The sequence below is a fragment of the Sabethes cyaneus genome, chromosome 1, assembly GCF_943734655.1.
Source record: "Sabethes cyaneus chromosome 1, idSabCyanKW18_F2, whole genome shotgun sequence".
Classification (NCBI taxonomy): domain Eukaryota; kingdom Metazoa; phylum Arthropoda; class Insecta; order Diptera; family Culicidae; genus Sabethes; species Sabethes cyaneus.
Window position 1 is genome coordinate 2,422,481 of NC_071353.1, and position 21,274 is coordinate 2,443,754.

At 40.9% G+C, this 21,274-nt stretch overlaps 1 protein-coding gene across 5 annotated transcripts in view; it reads right to left on the reverse strand.

Moving 5' to 3' along the window:
- Window positions 1-21,274, reverse strand: part of LOC128744274 (heterogeneous nuclear ribonucleoprotein R) — an 81,112-nt gene that overhangs the window by 44,152 nt on the left and 15,686 nt on the right. For 4 of the 5 annotated variants that reach the window (XM_053841517.1, XM_053841436.1, XM_053841351.1 and 1 more), the window contains exon 2: window positions 273-397. In XM_053841517.1, coding sequence (XP_053697492.1) covers window positions 273-395 — 123 coding nt within the window. In that variant the 5' untranslated portion in view covers window positions 396-397. Of the gene's footprint in view, window positions 1-272; window positions 398-15,061; window positions 16,027-21,274 lie in introns of those variants that run through there. The other variant, XM_053841260.1, reaches the window with a different exon arrangement.

Sequence of the window (21,274 nt, forward strand, 5' to 3'; positions counted from 1 at the left end):
GGTTTTGCTTATAACAGGGTGGGAGGGGGAGTCCAATCGGCACCAAACCTGGGATTTTTGCCTTTTGATCCAAAACGAACAATCTGACCGAATTTAGTAAAAATCCGAGAAGGTCGATTACACGGGTCTCGGACACTTGGCGTGGAATGACCCATGTACATATTCAAAAAACCCCAAGAATCGTGAATGCAAAATGTGTTATTTTATCAACTTGTAATGAAGAAACACGATCAAAGATCGCAGTATCATTAGGCCTATAGGAACAAACTTACCTTTTTGTCGAGTCCATATTCCAGCAGTTTGCTGTAATCCTCTGTCCGTTCGCCATCGCCAGCGCCTTCTCCCATTTTCTGGTTTGCCATTTCTTCCACCAGTTCACCATTACCTTCGGCCATTTCTGAAAATAATTAACAAAAGCATAACCTTATAAGTATTAATGCATTTTACTTTCACAGAACGGTTGGTCAAAACATCAAGCAACTTGGCTAACGCAACTCATTGTAAATGGCATAGAGTAGATGGGGGAAGAGATGGAGGAAGCGATGCGTCACGCACCCGCCCGCCTTGGGAGAGGTCAGGAACGAACGGCATACGGCACAACAGACGCAACGTGACAACCGTTCGTTGCTAGACAGACTCAGTAGAAAAATGCATGGATGGAACCCGGAAAGAATAAGACGAGAGAGCCAGAATAAAGCGCGTGAGCAATTCGACGCTCTCGTTAGGCATCGCGCCGCACGTTCCATGGGGCCGCGTGCTGTCCCCGCGGTGAGAGCGAAAAGCGATAGCCGGCTCTCAGCGGAGTATGCGTATCAACCACATCATTGCATTTAATGGCGATTGCATAGACAAAAACCTAGCCCTCAAACTGGGATCTCACTTGCTAAAAACAGAAAAAAATGTATAGGAATGAAAAAAACATCAAAGTATTTATCCTCCCCTGTAACCCCTTTTTTCGATTGTAAACATAGACGATTGACGACTAGCTGGCGAATATTTAGTTCAAGGCCGACCGGGGCTCATCGCATCGACGCACACTACGCACTCGTGGCGCAGGCTCTCTATCTAATACGCACGGTCAGCTGGACGAGGACCAAACATACAAACCAGTCGTCGGTAGACGCAGGGAAGTAGCGAAAGCAAAAAAAAAAATCCGCACATCTACTATAATCGCGAAATTTACGCACCACCACGATGCAAATTCAAGCCACACGCATATTGCCAAAATATAGCCACCGACTGACGGTAAGCTTAGGCACGCATAGAAGAGATTGCGAAAAAAAAGCGCGTCTTGCCATTTTTTTGTTTATTTCCTATCCTACCCACTTTGGTTGCGTCTTTTACGCATCTTTCGCAAACACTCGCAGAAATTTAAAAAGACAATTAGCTCATCGCGCTTGTGGACTGCGGACCGAAGCGCGGGGTGTTGTGTATGCGCGTCTGGTACATCCTTTGCTGCGAAAGTAAGAGTTTCCACATTGGAAACCACCCCCTAACCGGGAAAAATGGGTTCTCAAAAATAACCCACTTAAAAGATTTTCCTAGTTCCTAGCTAGTAGACCCTTCTGCTTCCTTGTTCTTTGTTCACTTTAGAGGCAACGTACAACAGCCAGTTGATGCTGCTTCTCCCATTCTCTCACCAATTCTCTTGCATGCTCAAGCCGCCGCTCAGGTTGCGCGGTTTGCAAAAGCTGCGTAACGCACTTTCTTCCTCTTGCCGTTCCTTTGGTTTCGTCGTCGTCGCACGCCCTCGTCTAGTATTCTGTTCGGTCTGTTTATTCGTACGCACCAGCAGCAACAGCAGGCAGCAGCAGTTGCGGAATGTGCGAATTGTGCGGCCGGCATAGACCGGTAGACGGAATTTAAAGAGAGACAAAGAGAGTGGTGTTAGCCGACGCGACGGTGGCCTCGAATTTCGCATCCCTCTGTGGGTCGGAAAGTAGGTCAAACTGCGTGTGTTGGTTGGCTGCCGCCGCATTAGAATAGAGTGCGTAGCGTAGACACAGGCAAGCGCGCATTGGCAAAAATGTGCGTTGCTTTTATTTTCGCGAATGGCCCATGCGAATGCGATTTGATGGCCATCGCTGTGCTGTGTGTTGGCTGTTGGGTTGGGTGCGTGAATTTAGTTTTCTTTTTCGGTTGGATTCGTTTTCTCTAGTTTCGCGAGGGGGGAAGGATTGGCAATATGTGTGTGCCTGTTTATGATTTTTTTTTGCAATTCAGTTTTCGCATCACACTGCCAAAATCCAAACCGAGGTTTGAGCCACGGAAAGTGAACTCGCGTCAGGCAGTTGTGGAAGTTTCAGCGATTCGAACGGATCAGGTCACCACGGAGTGCGAGGTACGAATCGGGTGACAATGCTTACCAAGTTAGGTTTAGACGTTACCGTTGCGGGATAAGCAAAAAAAAAGTGGTTCAAGTTCAAGTGCGTGAGCGGGAAGAGTGAAATATAAAAATGTTTCTGGTATGGGACGGTTGATGACGATGAAGGTTGTAAAAATGGCGAGTGTGACCTACTTTCCGGTTCTTATCTGTGGCGAGCGCGTGTTACGCCCCCTGGTGGATTGTATCGTGCTAGTAGAAAGCATTGTGCGAGATTCGTTCGAAAAGTGCGACGATGACCTAGTTTAAACAGACACCCAGATTACTGAATTTGGGAATATGTGGCACAGTGCGCAGAGAATAAAGTCATGTTTTAGTAGATTATGCAAACCCTAAAGCCGCCTCTGGCATGTACTATCGTGAGTTCTCCGATGGACGCCATTTTCGGTCCATCTAATGAAGCAACTCGACATTTTCTACACGCACTACTTGCTCCTGGAGCCTCGCTGGAACTTCTAACCAACTTTGGTGTACTAATAGGACTAGAGTGTAATGAGTCCAGAAGAAATTTGATCCCCCGAAAGCGATTATCCTTCGGATAACGCTTCGAAAAAAAACCTGCTCCGCACGATTCTGAATCGCACTAATACAGCGAGCAATACCCTTCCTTTGATGTTGGGGAATTCAAGTGCGTAACAGAATTTCGCAGCTGAACTTGGCCCCAAAAAAGCAAGTAAAATCTTCATGCAATGCCAACGGACGGAAAGAGTTGCTATTTGCAAAATGAAAAAATTGCGAATTACTCAACAGAAAGGAAAGAAAGATACGCGGTGGTCCACGATTACGTGATAATCTGACGTATCGGGTCGGGCCGGAATCCAAGATTTAATGATTGGGTACGATTTGGTGAGTGGTGTACGTATGTATTGGTGTGCGTGTGTGCGTGTGTAAACGTTACCTCAAATTCAACAAGCTACCCTCTCCCCGGTGGGTGGTAGATGGAGGACAGAAGGTGGGTGATGATGGGGGGAAAGCCCCGAAAAAGCAGATCAGTGAGACAATGCCGTTGTATGGGTGTGTATGATGCGAGGAACCAATTCGCAATTCGCACACCCATACCACCCCACGTTGCTAGCCCTCCGTAGATTTGCTTGCCACGAAATTCGCGACTTTTGCAATTTTCTTTCATATTTTTCGGTTTGCTTCGCAACATGTTTCATGCACTCACACCACTACCGTTCGGGCGAACTGTTTCCGTATTGTCCATGGCCTGGTAGTCGTCTCCCCTGGACATGGGAGGCCTGGTAAAGTGCCCATTCCACTGTACCGTTCATTTTCCGGACCGCTTGGGGTAATACACGAAAACTTTCGCACTCCGGCAACCGACTTTTGGCTCTAGTGCCCCACACACACGCATAATGGACATCAAACGTTCTCTCATACACAGAAAAAGGCAGCCAAAATCTGTCAGGTCAACGACCCCGGGTATAATGACCTTCATACACGCGTTTTAAGTACACTAAATTACTGCAATCCTTGAAAATCATCTGTTAACCCAAACAGTTCCCAAAAATTCGCCACTTACCGTTTAATGTTACAAAAAGTTACAAGCAATTTGCATTCGGCCACGTAAAAAACGCTTAAGATTGTCTTCTTCCACAGCCTGCCTGCTTAACGCCTTCCTAAGCTTAAATCTCCGGATCTCTGACCGATACTGCCTGGCAACGCCTGCTAGAACACGGAGGACAAATTCCGCAACAGAACGCAGAACGACCTGCGACGATTCCTTTTTCTATGAACTGCGCGTACGGTACTATGAACTATGCTACTAGCAACTGGTGGAGTCCATCCTGCTTAGCGCTCTAGTCTAGTTTGAGTGTGAAAAGCGCTTCGCCACCACTTCGCTACCGCTCGCGTACTGCCCGGCGACGGTCGATGACGGTGATGATGACCACTATACGCAGCACATTCTCGGTGGTGAAGGAGGGTGAAGAATGTACCTTGTATGTAGTAAAAGCGAAGTAAGCCGCGCTTACACGCCAACCAATCAACGTGTGCTGCTGCCGACTCTATCTGGGTTCTTGGGTGGGCGAAGAGACGAATCAGGTGACGGAGGAAGTGGGAACGAAGGATGGAGGACGAAAATCAGAAATCAGAGAAAGAGTAGGTGAATACGTTAAGATTTTTCGCGATTTAGCAAAATTAATTATGCTTGATTTACAGAACCGCGTTGCCGTCTTGGTTGTGCCTGGCAAACATGGAGACTGCCCAGTTCCTTTGTCTGTCTACTGCCGGATGGTCGACTCGGTCAGGACCTTTTGAGTGTTTAATTTTTTTTTTGCAGCCCGCTGTTCTGATACTACACACTTACAGGTGAGACGTGATCCGTATGCTACAGATTTTGCACTGGATGCAAGTTGCTTACACTAATCAACGGCACCGAAAGCAACAACAAAGCACTGGGTCGCTTTCGAGACTGGGCTATAATAATCAGTGTGAGGTTATGTTTTGCTTTCAGCAGTGTTTACAAACCAGCCAGTGGTGACGTACAGTTTGGGGTGTGTAAACAAGGCAGTCCGTGGTGATTGGTGGGGGGTTTCTATCAGTGCCAAGGGAAAATAAAAACGATTCAACAGATTCTTCATACCCCTGTTCGGCAGAGAATTATTGTACACAAATTGCACATGATTTGAGTGTTTCGTAAAAATTTATGAGTGGTTAAAAATATCAAAATTACAAATTATACTTCACCGATATTGACATATATTTTAATACCTAAAGCAAAGCCTATTTGCAACACGCCGTATTCGAAACTTGCCCTTCTGTTTTTATACGACAGACTTCGCAATTGACTGTTCCTGTTCGATTACAGGACAATTGCGGGGCTATCCTATTGAGCGTGATTTTTTGGAGTTATGATTACCCAAAACTATTATAATACAGTATTGTTCCGATTATATCACCCCCTCCGTGAATTTTATGCTGATATAAATTGGAAAACTGATATAATCGGATTTTTTTTTACTCAAAGTATGCTAAGTTCACTAATAAATTATGTTCTTTTTTTCTCGCATTATTCGGGTGGTCATGTTTCTACATATTAGGGTGATCAAAATAAAAAAAGGTTTAAATGCGTACGAAAAGTGCGATGTCTTTACAAAAGTTGTAGAACATACTAAGATAAGTAACTTTGTCGAATATAGTAACTATCTCTCTCTTATGGTTGTCGAAATAAAATGATTTGTATGTAAAAAACACTTAAAAAAACACATTTTAAAATAACTGTAACTTTTCAGGGTACAATCAGATACAGACAATTGATACTTGCTTTTACAGGTTTTTTGTTGTACTTTTATGTGTGAGTTATTTGATCTGCCACCAATTACCACCTTGGGAAATATTAGAGCTCAAAGAAATACTATTTTTCACCGAAAAAGCCTAATATATCGGAAAATTTAGAAAATATCGTGTGATGTTCTACTAAAACGTGGATTTTAGTAAGGCAAATACCTTTCTAGAAGACTATGAACACGTAAAAATTGACCAGAATAAGTCAGGGACAAAAAAAAACTGTTTTTAGGGGTTTGTCCACAAATAATGCTTCATAGCTAATTTATATGAAGAGATACAGCTATGATGTCTTCGACAAAGTTGTTTGAATTGACATTTATTACATCTTTGCTGAACTCATGAAACCTGTTTCTTGAATATGTGAGAAAATAAATTTCATATTTCACTTTTAAGGGGATTAATCACATAACGGTTCTTGTCACATGAAGGGGTTTTTTAAACCAAGAAATATTGCTAAAGACACCATATGCGAAAAATCTCGCGCTTCGGCGTAACAAAGAATTTATTTTTGGGGCTGATATAATCTGAAAAAAGCTGATATAATCGGGTGTAGTATAATCGGGGGCTGATATAATCGGAACCATATTGTATAAATCGTGAATTAAGCAGAATTCAAGAATCAACGAGAAATTAGGAAAAAATAGTAGGAATCGTACGTATCTATGCGCGGATCTATGGATGCGTATCTTTAAAGCATATCTGTACTAGTATAGAAGAATTAGATTGATGAAATACATATATTTTTAGAATCATTTTTAAATTATAAAATTTTTCAAATTTCTAAAACAAAACCACTGGCGTGCAAAAATTTTGTAAAAGTTTGTTTTAACTGGCGATACGCAGAGGGAACATTCACACTTTAAGTCAAATGCATTGGGCCATAGGCGTGGGTTCTTTTTGAAATTTCTCCGGCCGCACACTTATACTTAGGGTCGAGCGAATTGGGATAGTCGGAAAGAATTGACAGTGTGTCCGATATAGTTCTTAAAGATGCATTTTTGGAAACATATGACTGTGAATTATCAGCTCTATTCTAGCAACGTTCGGAAATCATGGAAATAACCCACCCAAGGTTGCAGTACAGAACAATTTATGTGTTAGAGCTCAAAGAAAAAACGCTTGCCGAATGACAGTTGATAAATTTTATAATTTTAAGAGCATTTAAAACAATGGATCTACCACATAAGGTGGGGATTTGAGAAAATGTATAGAATTGATCCAATAGTTGTCGGTCTAATAGATATCAGCTTTGAATTCGCATAGAAATCTTTTGGGAGTACCGCAGGGAAGTGTCTTGTGACTACTATTCTTTATTTTACTTCTACTATTCGGCAGACTAAAGTTATTTTCTAAAAATCCCACAGCGTGATAGCGAAAACTAACGACTATCCGGTGGTTAGTTTACGGCCATAACTGGAAATCGGAAAAGAAACGCGGAAAAACCCTGAAAGATGAGGAATTGACAAACGAGAAAAAATATTTTAATTCAATTAATTTGAACATCGAAGTTCCTTTGGCTTTTTTCCAGATTGCTGAGTAAGCATTATTACCTTTTTAAAGAAAAAAGGCTGTTCTATAATTGCTGGTCCAGAGTTAAGAGTTTTCAAACTAAGCGAAACCCGAAAAAATTGTAACTTTACCTTCCTACGGAAAGAGTCCTGATAAAAATTGAGATCTGGATCTCTCTGGAACTGGATGAATATTGGTCGCTTTATTATTATGCGCAGCACTGAACAAAAGGCGATTTTCAAGTAGTGCTTTGGTAATTCACTTCAGCTTTAAAATTCACGTTAAAAGCTGCATAAATTCCGAAATTTGAGTAAAAATAAACACGAAAACTCCCAAATTCTCGTAAAAACTCCGCCTAAAATTCTCCTCAAAAAAGCTCTTGTATAGGAAAACTCTGAAGTTTGTGTAAAGAAAATCCCATAAATGCCTAAATTCCTTGCTAAACTGCGTAAATTCTGAAAATTTCGTAAAAATTGCATAAAATGCAGTGGAATTCTAAAAACATCGAGAGTGTAAGAAAAAACTCGGAACTTTCGGTGTGCACAAATTGAAATTTTTAGTATTAAATCGACTCTAGTTTTAAAGAATTTATTTGTAATTTTTCACTTAATTTGAAAGGCGATTAATTTCCATCAAATAAATATACACGTTTAAGCCCCACCCTATGAAAATTCAAAACCAATAAAATGATAATACCTAAATGACTGAAAAGGTCTGTAAAATTGCTATGAAGGTAACTACCACAATACTGAGGACTCAGTCGAATACGACGATATCGATGCCAAAAGGGATGTTACATGTTAGATTTCAAGTTGTTAGATACCTATATCAGGTAGCAGGCAATAGGGGTTTAATATATTAGATATTTAGAACAATTCAAATCCTCTTCCAATCCCAGTTTTTACTTGTGTCGGTTTCACAAAAGGCTATCGGAAACCGGAAACGAATGCTGTTTTCCGGTTGGCAGGGAAACGCATCGAATTTTTGTTTTTTAATCCGTTAAAAATCTTTGGCAAAAACAATAGCGTGTCTTATCCCACCAAATAATCCTACCTTTGCACGGTTTTCTTTCCATAGTCATTGCTTTTGTGTCCATTCCGAATCGGATCCCTGGCAATGATTATCGTCCCAAATGAGCTTCTCCTCCGTTGTTCATAAAAAATTGAAAGGAACCACACAAATTTTTGTTACACAATTTAAAACTCCGAACACTTCTTTCTCGCGCGATTTAGTTTAGAACTATAGGTCGAAAAAACGAGGCGGAATAAATGAATAAGTATTTTTATCTTGATTTTCACTCTTTGCTTCAAAAGCAAATTAACTTGTTTGACTGCTGGCCGAAAACGAAGCGAAAATGCATGGCTAACTACGATCGAAGAAAATACTACTCTTCGGAAGAGTGCCTCTGCAAGCCAAGTTTAGCACCGAAACTATCAGTTTTATTCCATAATTTTCCTGTACCTACTTACAAATAAAAACTGCATCTTTTAAGACACGATGAATGGAGTGGAAGAAATTTATTTGCTCAACCTTTTTCGATAGGTCTAATTGTTACCTATAGGCATATAGTTTGCACACGTAGTAGTTCTTGACCCGTTGCCAAAGCCTTTAGGGAAAGAACTTTTGCTGTTTTACTTATTTTTGCCCAATTTTCATGAACCTGATAATATTTGCCTCTGTGCAATGCAGCATAAACAGATAAACCCGCCAGCAATTGCAGAAGCAATCACCATTACACCCCAACTGATGCAGTTCAAAGCAGCGAATCCAAATTTCTCACAAACCAAGCCAACGGGAAAGATTCAGCTCTCCGCAGCAATAAATCAACCAGGAGACTCACCCCAACAGTATCATTCTCCAAAGCATCGAAACGATTCACCATACTGCTTCCACCTGTACCGGTAATGGTGCGTGGGGTAAGATTCCTCCTTCCTGTCGGAGCCTCAAATACAAACACAAACACAAACGGTGCCATACAGGTGCTTTTCCGCACCAACACTAGAGTCTAGCTTGGTGTCAGTGTGATAGTGCCGACAGGATTTTCCCGACTGCCCCGACCCCTGCTAGGGAAAATGGAAAAATAACCCCCGTCTAGACGTCTCGAACCGCACACAATACGTACCTACATGTAACGAACGCACTGCTGACTGGGTGGACTGGGTGGAGGACTGGTCGGGTGGAAAACTGCAGCTTAACGGGGTTTCCATGGGAAACTTGGCGAAAAACAGCAGACAAAATCGATATTGGCTGTCCTGCCGGCTGGCTTCCTTCTCTTTCTCTCTTTCACTAACATTTTTCTCATTCCTGGCTGCTTCCGGAACCACACGGACCGTGTTGAGGAGAGAAACGAGAGGCAGTTTTAACTTAAGCAGAGCTGCGACAAGCCAATGCCAAATCGGATTGGTTTGTTAGCAAACTATCCATCGTTGTTATTACCTTCGGGTGTCATTTCCCGATGCCGCGACGCTTCCAAAGGTTGCACCTTTGCCATCGAATGTGTCAATTTGCAGACAGTTCGCATCAACGCTGTCACGTTAGGGGTAGGTTAGGGGCTGACGTCGTCGTCGTCGTTATCGTTGTCGTCGTGGTGCAGACATGCTCATACCCGGCATGTCCTCGGGACTAGTAAAGTGTGAGTGTGATGCACCCCGGAAAATATCGTTTTGGGGATGTTGTACATAAGTGGTTACACTTTGTGGGGAAGTCTACCCAGGAGTTGGATTGTACCGGGCTAGGAAACGGCGGGAAGAGGACTTCGAAAGCTGGTGCTTTTCGTAAGGTTTGGGATCGGTTACGAGAATCGAGAATTGTGTTTAGGAATCGAAGTAATACGATTGTCGGTTCTATTTTGTACAATGTTGGGACAGCGATTAATTAAATTGTTTCCATTCCTTGCGTTCGAGACGACGAGCAATGAGTGAAGTTGTGATGAATTTATATCGAAATTTCGAAAATTAATTAAAGGAATCATCAATTGGGAATGAATTTGAAAACGCTGCTGTATTATGTAACTAAATTTAACTTCATAAACGATTAAAAATCTGCACAAGGGATATCTCTAAATTATTATCATATCTTGAAACATAGCATATTTATATTGGTTCCAAATTACCACGAAGGCACAATTGTATATGAATTCATTGTTAATCTAAAAGATTCGATAAATCATAAAAAGGTTGAATCAGAAAGTCCTACTTTTTTTTCAACATCAAAAACAGCTTTTTTTTCATCAAAAAACTGACTTATCTTAACTGAGTCCATGAAGCCTCTTGCAAGCTAGCTGACTGAGATACTTCGTTATAAGGCAATTTTCTTTTAAAATTCCCTATATCGGTGGGTAGGTATATATGATCAATTGGATGTCGTCGTGGCAACACGTTTTATTAGAGACAACTTCTAATAAAAGCAGCACGAAGTATGCAGGGTTCGTCGCTTAGGAAAAGTCGTCAAAACTTATACTTTTTATCTGGCTCCTTTCAATTCTCAGTAAATTTGTTAGTCGCTTGGGGCGTTCCACGAAAATTAGCGAATTTATAGAGACAGATATTCGCTACTATGGTTGAAGATATTCGTATCCGTTATTTACGTTATGTTATGTTTTATGAACAAATTCAGGCAATTTTCGAATTCCATCTAGAAATACAAATTTTCTATTTGCTCGTCTTTTGAGAAAACATGTTGTTTTCCATCTGTTCGAAAAAAGTGAACCGGTGACCTGCAAAGTTGTGCTGTACTCGCCGGAAAACCCAGTAGTCAGAAGGGAAAATATTTCATGACTTTTGCGATATGAGGCCGAGCGTTGTCATGCAGTAGAATACTTCTATCGTAACTTTTCGCAAAATCTGACCATTTTTTCCATAATACAATTTATTGTAGCCTTTACCGATCGCTCGTAATGAATGGAATCGCGAGATTTAAGTACAGTGCATAACACACATCACACTTTTACATCCACTTTTTAAGCCCCAACAGACCACCATCTTAGAACCATGAATATTAGCTATGGTGTTGATGTTGAGACCGATGACAGTGAACCATCCCCCTATTTGGCCTATAAATCCCAGATACTTCATTTTTATATTTTGATATATGCTCATACCTTCTCATAACAGTCTAATTTATCTAGTCGAATACATAGTTTGACTTATTACGTTAATTTGAAACATTTATTTCGTGCTAAAGTTGAAAAAATTCTTGATCGAGAAATATTTTCGTAAATTTTTAATTTTTATAAAATACGATGACGAGGAAAACAGAAAAATTTACACCAAACAATAAAAAAATCGATCACAATTCGAGAATTTCCGCCTATGGGAAAAATAAAACCTTAAAATTGTGATTGGAAAACGGAATTCCATAGTTCTCTGATGATGGTTGAAGAAATTCCTCTCTCAGAAAGTAGACAAGATGGCATTTCGGCCACACAATTAGTTATATATTAATCCTAGGAAAAATATTAACTGTCGGGTTTTCAAAGAAATCAAAATTTTAGCAAATTTAAGAACAAATTAACTTTTCAAAGCGTTGCAGGCATTCGTTTAATTTTTTCGAACAGTTAGCTTTTCGCCTAGGTAACGTTTTTGTGACTCGTGGGCTAGTAGCAAATTCAGCTATTAGCTAAAGTATGACAAACTGGTCTTCGAAGGCCGATTTATTACATGGTTAGAGTTTATAGTGTGACACATATATATTCGAACAAAAACAAAGTCATTTATTTTTGTAAATAAAGGCTTTATTTCGAATTTTAGTTGTAGAAGTTGACTCATAAATACAGAACACAACAAACAATCATTGCTCTATTGAAATGTCTTTTGCCTGGATATACAAAAATCCAGAGGTTAAAATCAGAAGAACTTGAAGGCCATTCCTTTTTCGATATGAAATCCGTCAGATTGGCTAACCACCACGTCTGCACAAAATTTGCAATGTGGGTAAGAGCACCATCCTGTTGAAAGCAGTAATATTCTACACCGTACATTCCCTGAACGTAAGACATCAAATTTTGTTCTAAGACCATTTCTGGATAGTATCTTGCATTAACTTTCACACCCTTTTCAATAAATACAAGAGGAAGTTTCCCTTTCTTTGAAATTCCTCCCAATACCATGACTGCTGATGAGTTTTGGTATCGTGATACATTCCTTTTGTGTTTTGGAACAAAGAAAAGAAGAACGTCGGAATCATCGTGCCGACGGAGCAGCAGTTTGCATCTTTCCCACCCTTTTTTCTTTTGTTGCTTCCGTTAATCCATGGATTTTACGTTTTTTGAATGCTTTCACATCCAGATCCATTTTCGAAATTCGACGAAGAGATTCCCTGTCGATATTCAGCTCAACTACCTTTTTCCGTGCGGACTGGTCGCTACTGTGACAAATTCGCTCTCGAACAACCTTTTTGACCTCTGCAGTTCTAACGCTTCGTTTTCTTCCGGTTTTTTTACGATTTTCAACAGATCCATTCTCGACAAATATTTTTATTGTATAGTATGCAAATCCTTTGCTTATGCCGAGATGTTTGAAATCACGAAAAATAGTGCTGCATGCAGCACCGTTTCGAAGTTTATTTATTATCAACGACCGTAATTCGAACGTACCAACGTGTACACCGAACGAGACACAATAGGAAGATGAAACTACGTCAAGTAAGACTTAAGTCATGACGACACACACATGGTATTAGCCTAATTGTATCAATTGTATATGCCGTTGCAAGCATAAAATGATTTTTGTACGAATATATGTGTGTCACACTGTATATTCTTTGAATTTTTGTTTGGTTTGTCTTACCTTCAACAAGGGACAAACAAGTATCAAACTCAAACTATAAACAGAAATTTATAAAAATAATTTAAATTGTGATCGTTTATTCCAAGAATCCGTATGCAAATGTTGAATTGAATATGTTATATGTAACTTGTTCACGATTAAAACGATCAAAATCGTTGGTTCGAGTCTTACTAAAAACATAATAAAAAATCCTACAAAATGTGTCAGAACACAGAAATCATAAATCATTTATCGTAAATCACAAAGCATAAATTCTCTACTGAATTTTTCGCTGATTCATAGCTGCGTATACTGTCAGCAATGTGAACTTTCATCATTCTGACGAAAAACCATGAGCTAATTTATGATAAGACCACGCTGTGCGTAATGTGAATAAATATTTAGATCTATCAAAGTGCCTATTTTGTTTGCATGACATTAAATGAATTTAACTCTACTTTTCATTTTCGTTTTGCAGATTTAACCACAATACAGAAGATTTCTGGACAAAGCTAAAAAAAGCTGAACAAGTTGGATTTCTAAGAGCAAAATGTTTCCACCGATGCAAGTATTATACAATAGTAGCGGTGCACCTTTCAACGACGGAACGAAAAGAAAAGCTTCACAGCTATCAAGAGAAGACTAGCTCAGTTGATAAGAGAAGCAATTTGATAAATAATCCCCGGTGCAGCTTGGTCTAATCAGTGAGGTTAGAAATTAGACTCTGTCTGATAGTGCGCGAAGCGCGAATGCATTTTGAATGCGCCTTCTCCCCCTTTTTGCATTGTCCATTTTCTTTGTCCTGATTCATTTTTTTTTTTTGCAGATTCAACCCTTTGCAATCAAAAGACCCGTTTGAAATAGAGGAAAAACTTGTCTTCACTAGACACAAGGAGTGAATAAATGGAACTTTTTTTCGTTTATCTCCTTTGGCTGATCGTCGAACAAAAAACGCATACGCCGGTCTAGTAGAGGCTGATGATCAGCTGGACGGATTTGGTGTTTTTGTTTTGAAGTCGATTCCTGGAATCCTCTCCTTGATCGGTTGGTCTACCTCCAGATGATGATCCACGGAGATGAAAAGGATAAAAACGGCCTGTCTGTGTCGGTAGGCTTCCTGCCTCTGCAAAGTAGCAATTTTCTTATCTGATTTTCTAACGTTTTGTCGTTCTTTTATTCCTCTCGCTGCGGATGCGATTCGAGTGAAGCAGCTCGGGGAAGGCTCAGCAGGTTGGTTGATGTGGGAGTTTTAGAACCGGGTGGGGTCAACGGCGGTCAACCTGGGAGATTGTGAGCATCGCTTGCTGCCGGCATTTTGGGATCTGAAACGATTCGAAGAGGAAACACGTGTTTCTGCGGTTGGGCTGCGTGCAACGCAAAGCAAAGCCGAAAGGAAGCGAAGGAAACTCTCACAAAGTCGGACGGCAGCAACGCAACGGTACGGTACTGGTGTAAGTGCGCTTTGCGCTGAAAAATTGCAGTGTATGTATTAATGCACTTTTCCGCATCCACTGCGATTCGCTGCCCTCTTGCGTCTGGTTGCGATTGTCTGTCTCGTTTCAGCACGGAAACACAAACACACCGAGCGAGAAGAGACGGACGCGTTGCACTTTTCGGTTTCGATACGCTAGCTGCTTGTGCTTGGCAAGGAGGACACCCGGAGGAAGTTTCGATGTGCTGCGGCGGAGTCGCGGCCTGCCTCGTGCTACTCATAGACGGCACTCGGTAAAACCGACCGCGAGGAAAAGCGAGAAAGAGCAAGTATCAATACACATCACAGTGCGAAAAAACAAAATGGTGGACGAATTGTGTTCTTTTCCATAAGAAATATGCTACCGATCGACAAGAAACGCCAAAATTGATGCTGACTATGGTTCGACAACATTCCGATCTAGCACCAGTATGGGGTGGAATGGTTGCTCGTGGTAGCGTGCCCCAAGCAGACGAGGGAAAGTTGCCCAACTGCTCAATCAATCCAATTAGACTAGGCCCTAAACAGTGCACCCGACCTGAATCCACTCACACTTGCAGTTTGCCAACGGAGACCTCCCATCATCCCATGGCAACAACGATTGTGAAAAAAAAACTTTGGTTGAAAAGTTAGATAAAATACCTCTTAAATGACGATTTCTTTACAATCACGCTGCCGGTAATCGCACACGGAACTCGCACTCGTACTATCGGCGTTTCTGCTTTTGCCTCCGACTTTGATGCTGCTGCTATTGTTGCTGATGGACGGACCGATGCCACACAAAGGTACAGTTAGATGATCTGATTTCGAAAACTACACACTTTTCCACCACATTGGGATCTTTGCACTGTATCACTGGCACGGGTTTCACACAGTATGTCGCATTTCCCAAGCTGGACGGTTTGCATAAATTCACTAAAAAATTTCGACAAATTTAGGGTCAATTTGAGCACTGCTAAAACATTGCACTTGCATTGGAAATCACTTTCTGTTGCCGTTGTGCAAGCGTTTGACGAAAACGAGAACTAGGTAAGGGTAGGTGCTTTAATTGAGGAACACAATCAGGAAGACGTCCACCCAAAGCCGCGTGGAAGGTATCCACACTGTTCCCTTTTCGACGAAAGGTTCGATCACCTTTGTCTGCCTAAATCTCATTCACTCTCAGCGCACCGGCGAGCGCTGCCTATCAGTTGTGAACATAGAGCAAAAAAAACCACGGTCGGCGAACGGCACTCGAACTGTGTATAATGGCGTTCACACTACGTCACAAACTCTCTCGTCGCGGCGATATTACGGGTGTTATGTGGCCGACAGACAAAAAAACAGACCCTCCGGAAGCCACCTAGGGATCCTTGCTGATTGCGACCAAATCCAATCCGGTTTAACGTCAACAGTTGTCGCACAAGTACCCACAGGTAGATTGACAGGACTACTGCAATTCCGTGAACAGAAAAAGCTACCCGCACGGGGTCTGGGTCGGCCAGTTGGTAGCGCGTGTGAGTCTAATTTCTTGGCCGATCTGTGCCTGGAATCGTCAGAACACACCCGGTATGTCTCGTTCGGTTCCAACACACTTCACACTCTGAAGCAGCTATGGTACTACTGGTCTCTGCTGGCGATTGTGCGGTTCGTCGATATACACACCGGTCCTGTGTCAGTATGCGAAATAAATAAACATTAAAAATTCAAAAAGCCTGTACTTGCACACAAACAGGCAACCAAGTACCACCCGAGAAGGCTGAGAGGGAAAACCTCCTTTTCCTACCTCCCAGCCACCTCCGGGAAGAACAAGGAAAGTACACATACCAAGACGGAACACCACATCACGTACACAACGAAACCATTTCATTACGCTTCACCAAAGCTCCCAGCCACCCAGAAACCCCCGCCCCACAAAAAACTCAACCTAGCATTAACATAACACTAAAAATCCTTTACCTTACTGGTCGTCCTTATGCCATAAGCAACAAAAAAAAACACCACTCACCTCCAAACGAGTACCTACTGCTTTCAGGATACACAACCGAACCGAACCGAGCAAAAAAATCCTTGTCACCCGTACCGAACCTCACCGTTTTGCTCTGCGGCAGAGTAACCTAGCGCATTTGGATTCGTGTTTTTTCCACCGACACGACTACGACACTACGGTTCATGTTCTGCTGCCCTGTAGAACATCATAATCAAACGACAAAACTCACCACGACCACCAAACCATAACTTAACCGAACCAGGGGGGAAACGAGACGAGACGTCGGGTTCGGTGTAGAAAATCTTCCATCCACAAGGGGGGGTAGGAGGGCGCTAGCTGAAGGGAACTCGGCGGGGCGATGAAGAGGCTCACTAACACCACCAGCCGAAAGCAAAAGCTACCAACATCTTGTCGAAGAGCGCATTTGCGAATTTCATGCTGTTATTTCGCCACCCCTCACCCCATCGAAGAGCAGCACTGACAAATACATCGTAACAATACAGCGGAGGGAACTCACGACGCTAATTCGCGACGAGATGAAAAGAAGGATTGCGAAATTCTGGTCGAATAGACGCGATGTGCGAAATGTGCGATTTTTTTGCGCTTTTTCTGCCATATCTGCACAAGCAGCAGCAGCAGCAGCACCAGCCGTAGTCATAGCCGCAGCGAGCGAAACTGTGCGAAGCGACTAACTAACGCATTCACTTCCAACAAACGTCAACTAGGAATGGAGGGGGACGGTAGCTTGTGGCCGATCGTAGTGGGCTTTGCTGAACCGGGCGTCTCCATCGGTATGCAGCGCAGCGGCGGCGCGCCACCCGGAACAGCAGGTAAGCTCTCATCGTTTGGCTTGGATCATGTTTTGGGATGTAAATAAACTGCTGTAATTGCTTTACTCTGGATGACACTTCCTCCACCGAGCAGAGAAGGATAGACAAAACGGAACAATGGATTTCATGATTGATTGGAATGGATGGTAATGTCGCTGCAGTTGACATAATGAGGTTTCTGTTTCACCAGAAATTAATTCAAGCTAGTCGGATCGATTTATTGCAATTCAGGCTGCTACCCGAAATGCTATATCTATATGAAATAATTTTTAGGTTATGTTTTATAGTGTTGAAAAATTTTAGCATTTCTGATCATGAAAATTACACAAAGTGATTGGAATGTAACTTAACAGTTAAGTAATCTTTTATGTGCTTAAGACCAAACACTTATTAGAAATACCTACCACTAAATCAAAAGTTTGCACATGGGAAACTAAACTATAATTTCTCATTTTTCCCTTATCTCAAACAACGGAAGAAAGGCAATGTTTTAACGTTGCAAGTGAGTCATTCGTTATGCCAAGCGATTATTCATTAATTGTTATGACTTTAAATAAAAGATTTTTGTTTGCAATCTTTGATATCTTTGAGATTATGCTATTGGACAGCTACAAAGCTTGCAATATGTAAATATGTTTCATTATTGGTGACATCAGTTCAACATCTACAATCGAACAATATTTTCCATTCTTAAATTCCAACTATAACTATCATTGTGCCGTTTTTAAAATTAACTTTTCGCATTATTATACAAAACTGATATTTCGATTTTTGACGTAGAACTATGTCTTACCGCAGGGTGTCAATCCAAAACTTGGATTTAGACCAGCGTCACGAAAGAATGAGAGATTTTAAACGCTAATAGCTTTTTCAATTTAGAATGGATTTTAGTGGGTTCGCATACCATTCGATTCATAATAGAATAAAGATGTAACAACTATATGGGTTTCTTGAAAAGATTGTTTTCTAATCGTTACATAGTGAAAATCTACGAAAACTTTTTAGTTAAAATTTTCCCATACATTTTCCGTGAAATAACTTTTTTTTAATATTCGATTAACAAGATATTTGAAGTGTTAAAGTTTACAGTTGCAGTGACATTTAACAACAATGGTTGAGTTGTGTATTGCGACATTTGCACCTATTTAGACTACCCCGATTTGCACGATCATCAAGTCAAATCTCGCACATGATTTCTCTCAAGGAAAATGAACCTAGGAAGAAGGGCAAGAAGAGAAATAGGAAGTCTACCCATGAGTTGATTAAACTAAACGCCACTCTAGCGTCAGATTAACAGTGTGAAATACGGTATGTTTCATTAAGTGATTATCACAGTAGTCTAAATAGTCATAAAAGGGGCAATATCCCCCAAATCATTCCGCGGGACGCACGGACCACCTTTGATGGGCCATATGCGTTCATGGAGTTTGGCCATCACTGCTAAAGTAATGTTTGTGATGTTTGACACTGTTTTGAATTAGCAAATAAAATTCTTCGATATTGTGTGTGTGTGTGTAAATGTTACAATCGAAAGTGGACCCTTGAGTGCTTGAGTGGTCTTTTTCCATGAATTATGTTGAACTGGTAGCGCTAAACACCCAACTGATGGCACTTACAACACGAGTAACTTGCGATTAAGCCTAAAAAATATCAATTTATTTTCCAAATCTCTATATTTTACACATTTTTAATACAGATTGGAATGTCCATTTTCCTTTCATAGACCCTTGTGGTTAACAATAAGAGAACGACCGAGTCCATTATAGGAATTCTAACGGGTGGCAACTAAAATTTTGGAATTTTTTTCTCAAGCTGTCAAAAAAAGACAAAAATACATGAAGAAGGTCTGATTTATCGAAATTAAAGATACATTATGCAATGTTGAAAAAAAATTAGTGCACATTTGAAAACGGTCCGTAATCGGCTGTTCGGCGAAGCTTCCGTCTGATGTCCGAACAGGACCGTTGTACGGCCGTCATCTCAAATTTGCGAATACATCTCTTGATTCTACTAATCAACTGTGTGCAATTCGTTGCTCTCCGGTTATTTTTGTACACCAAGGAAGGTTCTTCAAACATTCGTCTGCTGCATCTTAATTGATAGCAAAACCAGAGGGCTTGTTTTGGAAGGCACGAGAAAGAGAACGATGCCCTTCTGCGTCCATAATTTTGGCTGGCCTTGCACTACCTTGCTTGCGAATAGTTGTTGGGCATCTCAGGATATGGTAAACAGCCGCAACATATTCGCTTTTTAAATGTTGTACCGTAAACTTTTTGCCGAGATTTCTGTGGCAGTTCGTTGAAGTGTACAACGCTCTCCCGAAATGCTTCTTGTTTCGACGTCATTTTAAGCAAAACAAGGCAAGCATAAACAAAACAAAAAATATTGACAAAAAGAGGAGAGAGAGAGCTAACACATACATACTCTCATTTCTCTCTGAGCTCGTTTGTTGTTGAGCATAGGGGCCTTAAAAAAATTCTAAAATTTTTGTTGTCCCCCGTTAGAATATTTTGTATGAAGCGGGTCCACTAATGGCGACATATTTTGCGTTGTTAACCGTATAATGGACCCTCACTTGTTGAAAATGTCTATTTTAGGGCATTAAAAATTAAATCCAGCTAAATCTTTATGAAGTGAAATGTGTGGGATTATTAGTACTTTCTGTTGCATGTCAAATATTCTCGGAAATAAGACGTACAAGCTAATAAAAGCCGGAACAGTACCCGAGGTCCATTATAGGTAGAGGATCCACTATAGGATAACTTACCCGAATAAAAATGTACAGCGAAGAAACATTGAATTTCACTATTACAAAACACCGAAAAACTTCGAAAAACCACATTGAAACAGTGAAAATCTGTATAAAAGTTACACCGAAGTTACTGTGAATATTGCTGTTTTCACAGTAAATTTTAATGTAAACCGCCAATTTTACAGTGAATAAGGGGGTGATTAATCAGCTTCTCAGCATCTTTGGCTCGAGCAGCACGTTCTTCACAATCATGTGGAAGATTTGTGCCACAATTGTGAAATTTGTGCCACATTCACTGTAAGTTTTACACTATTTTACAATGAAGTTACAATGAAATTTAAGGTAAATTCTGCAAATAAAATTGTAGGCTTTCGGATTATTAGGACAAAATAAAAACGGCTGATTAATTAGGGTATTTCATGTTTTTGAAAAGATATGTCAATGAACTTGACTGACTTCGAACTATTACGATTTTCGAGCCGATTTCATCGCTCATATTAGGAGCACCTACGTAAACAAATTTCGCTCTTTCCTCTTAACGCCTGGTCCCAATCTGTTAGATCCTTTCGACTCTTTGTTTCATTACTGTCTTCTATCGTTCCCTGCGTCAATTGTAAAATCTACCGTTATAAAAACTTAATTGACACATTTCAGCGTTACGGGACACTATTCCTACTGTGCAGATCGGTACCTGTTTCATTAAATCCCTGGCATTCTAGTGGAAAATAAAGTATGTACTCTTTTAACAATTATTTTACAAGGTATTTGCCAAAAAATTGGTGAAACACGAGGCGGTTCACAGGGTAACAATGGGTGCTAATTGTGTCCCGTAACGCTGGAATGTGTCAATTGTATACCTGACCTCATTCAAGGGCAAGACATAAAAATAACGAGGTTGGTCTATTCTAAAGGAACGGAGCCTTTCCCCGAACACCCGCGTTGACAATCGCGGCTAACACGCTGACAGACGAACAAGTAAGTCGCAAGCGCTTGCATAGTGTCGTCATTCTGTTAGTAAAATGATTTAGCTTAAACTTCTCGGTCGGTGGTTTTTACAGAAGACGGAGGAAAAGGCACAATTTGTGTCTAAAAATAACTCAACCTGTCAAGGTTTGGACCTTAGATAGAGATGATTTCCGGCGGCCATTTGCTTCGAAAAAATTTGCATTGTAGCCGAATTTTATGAATTTCTTTCCAAGAACGGTACAGTGAAGTTACAGCATAAATTGTTGTAAACAGTTAAATTCATTGTAATAGTAATGTTTTTACATTAATATTTGTCATGCATTTCTATCCGGGCAGCC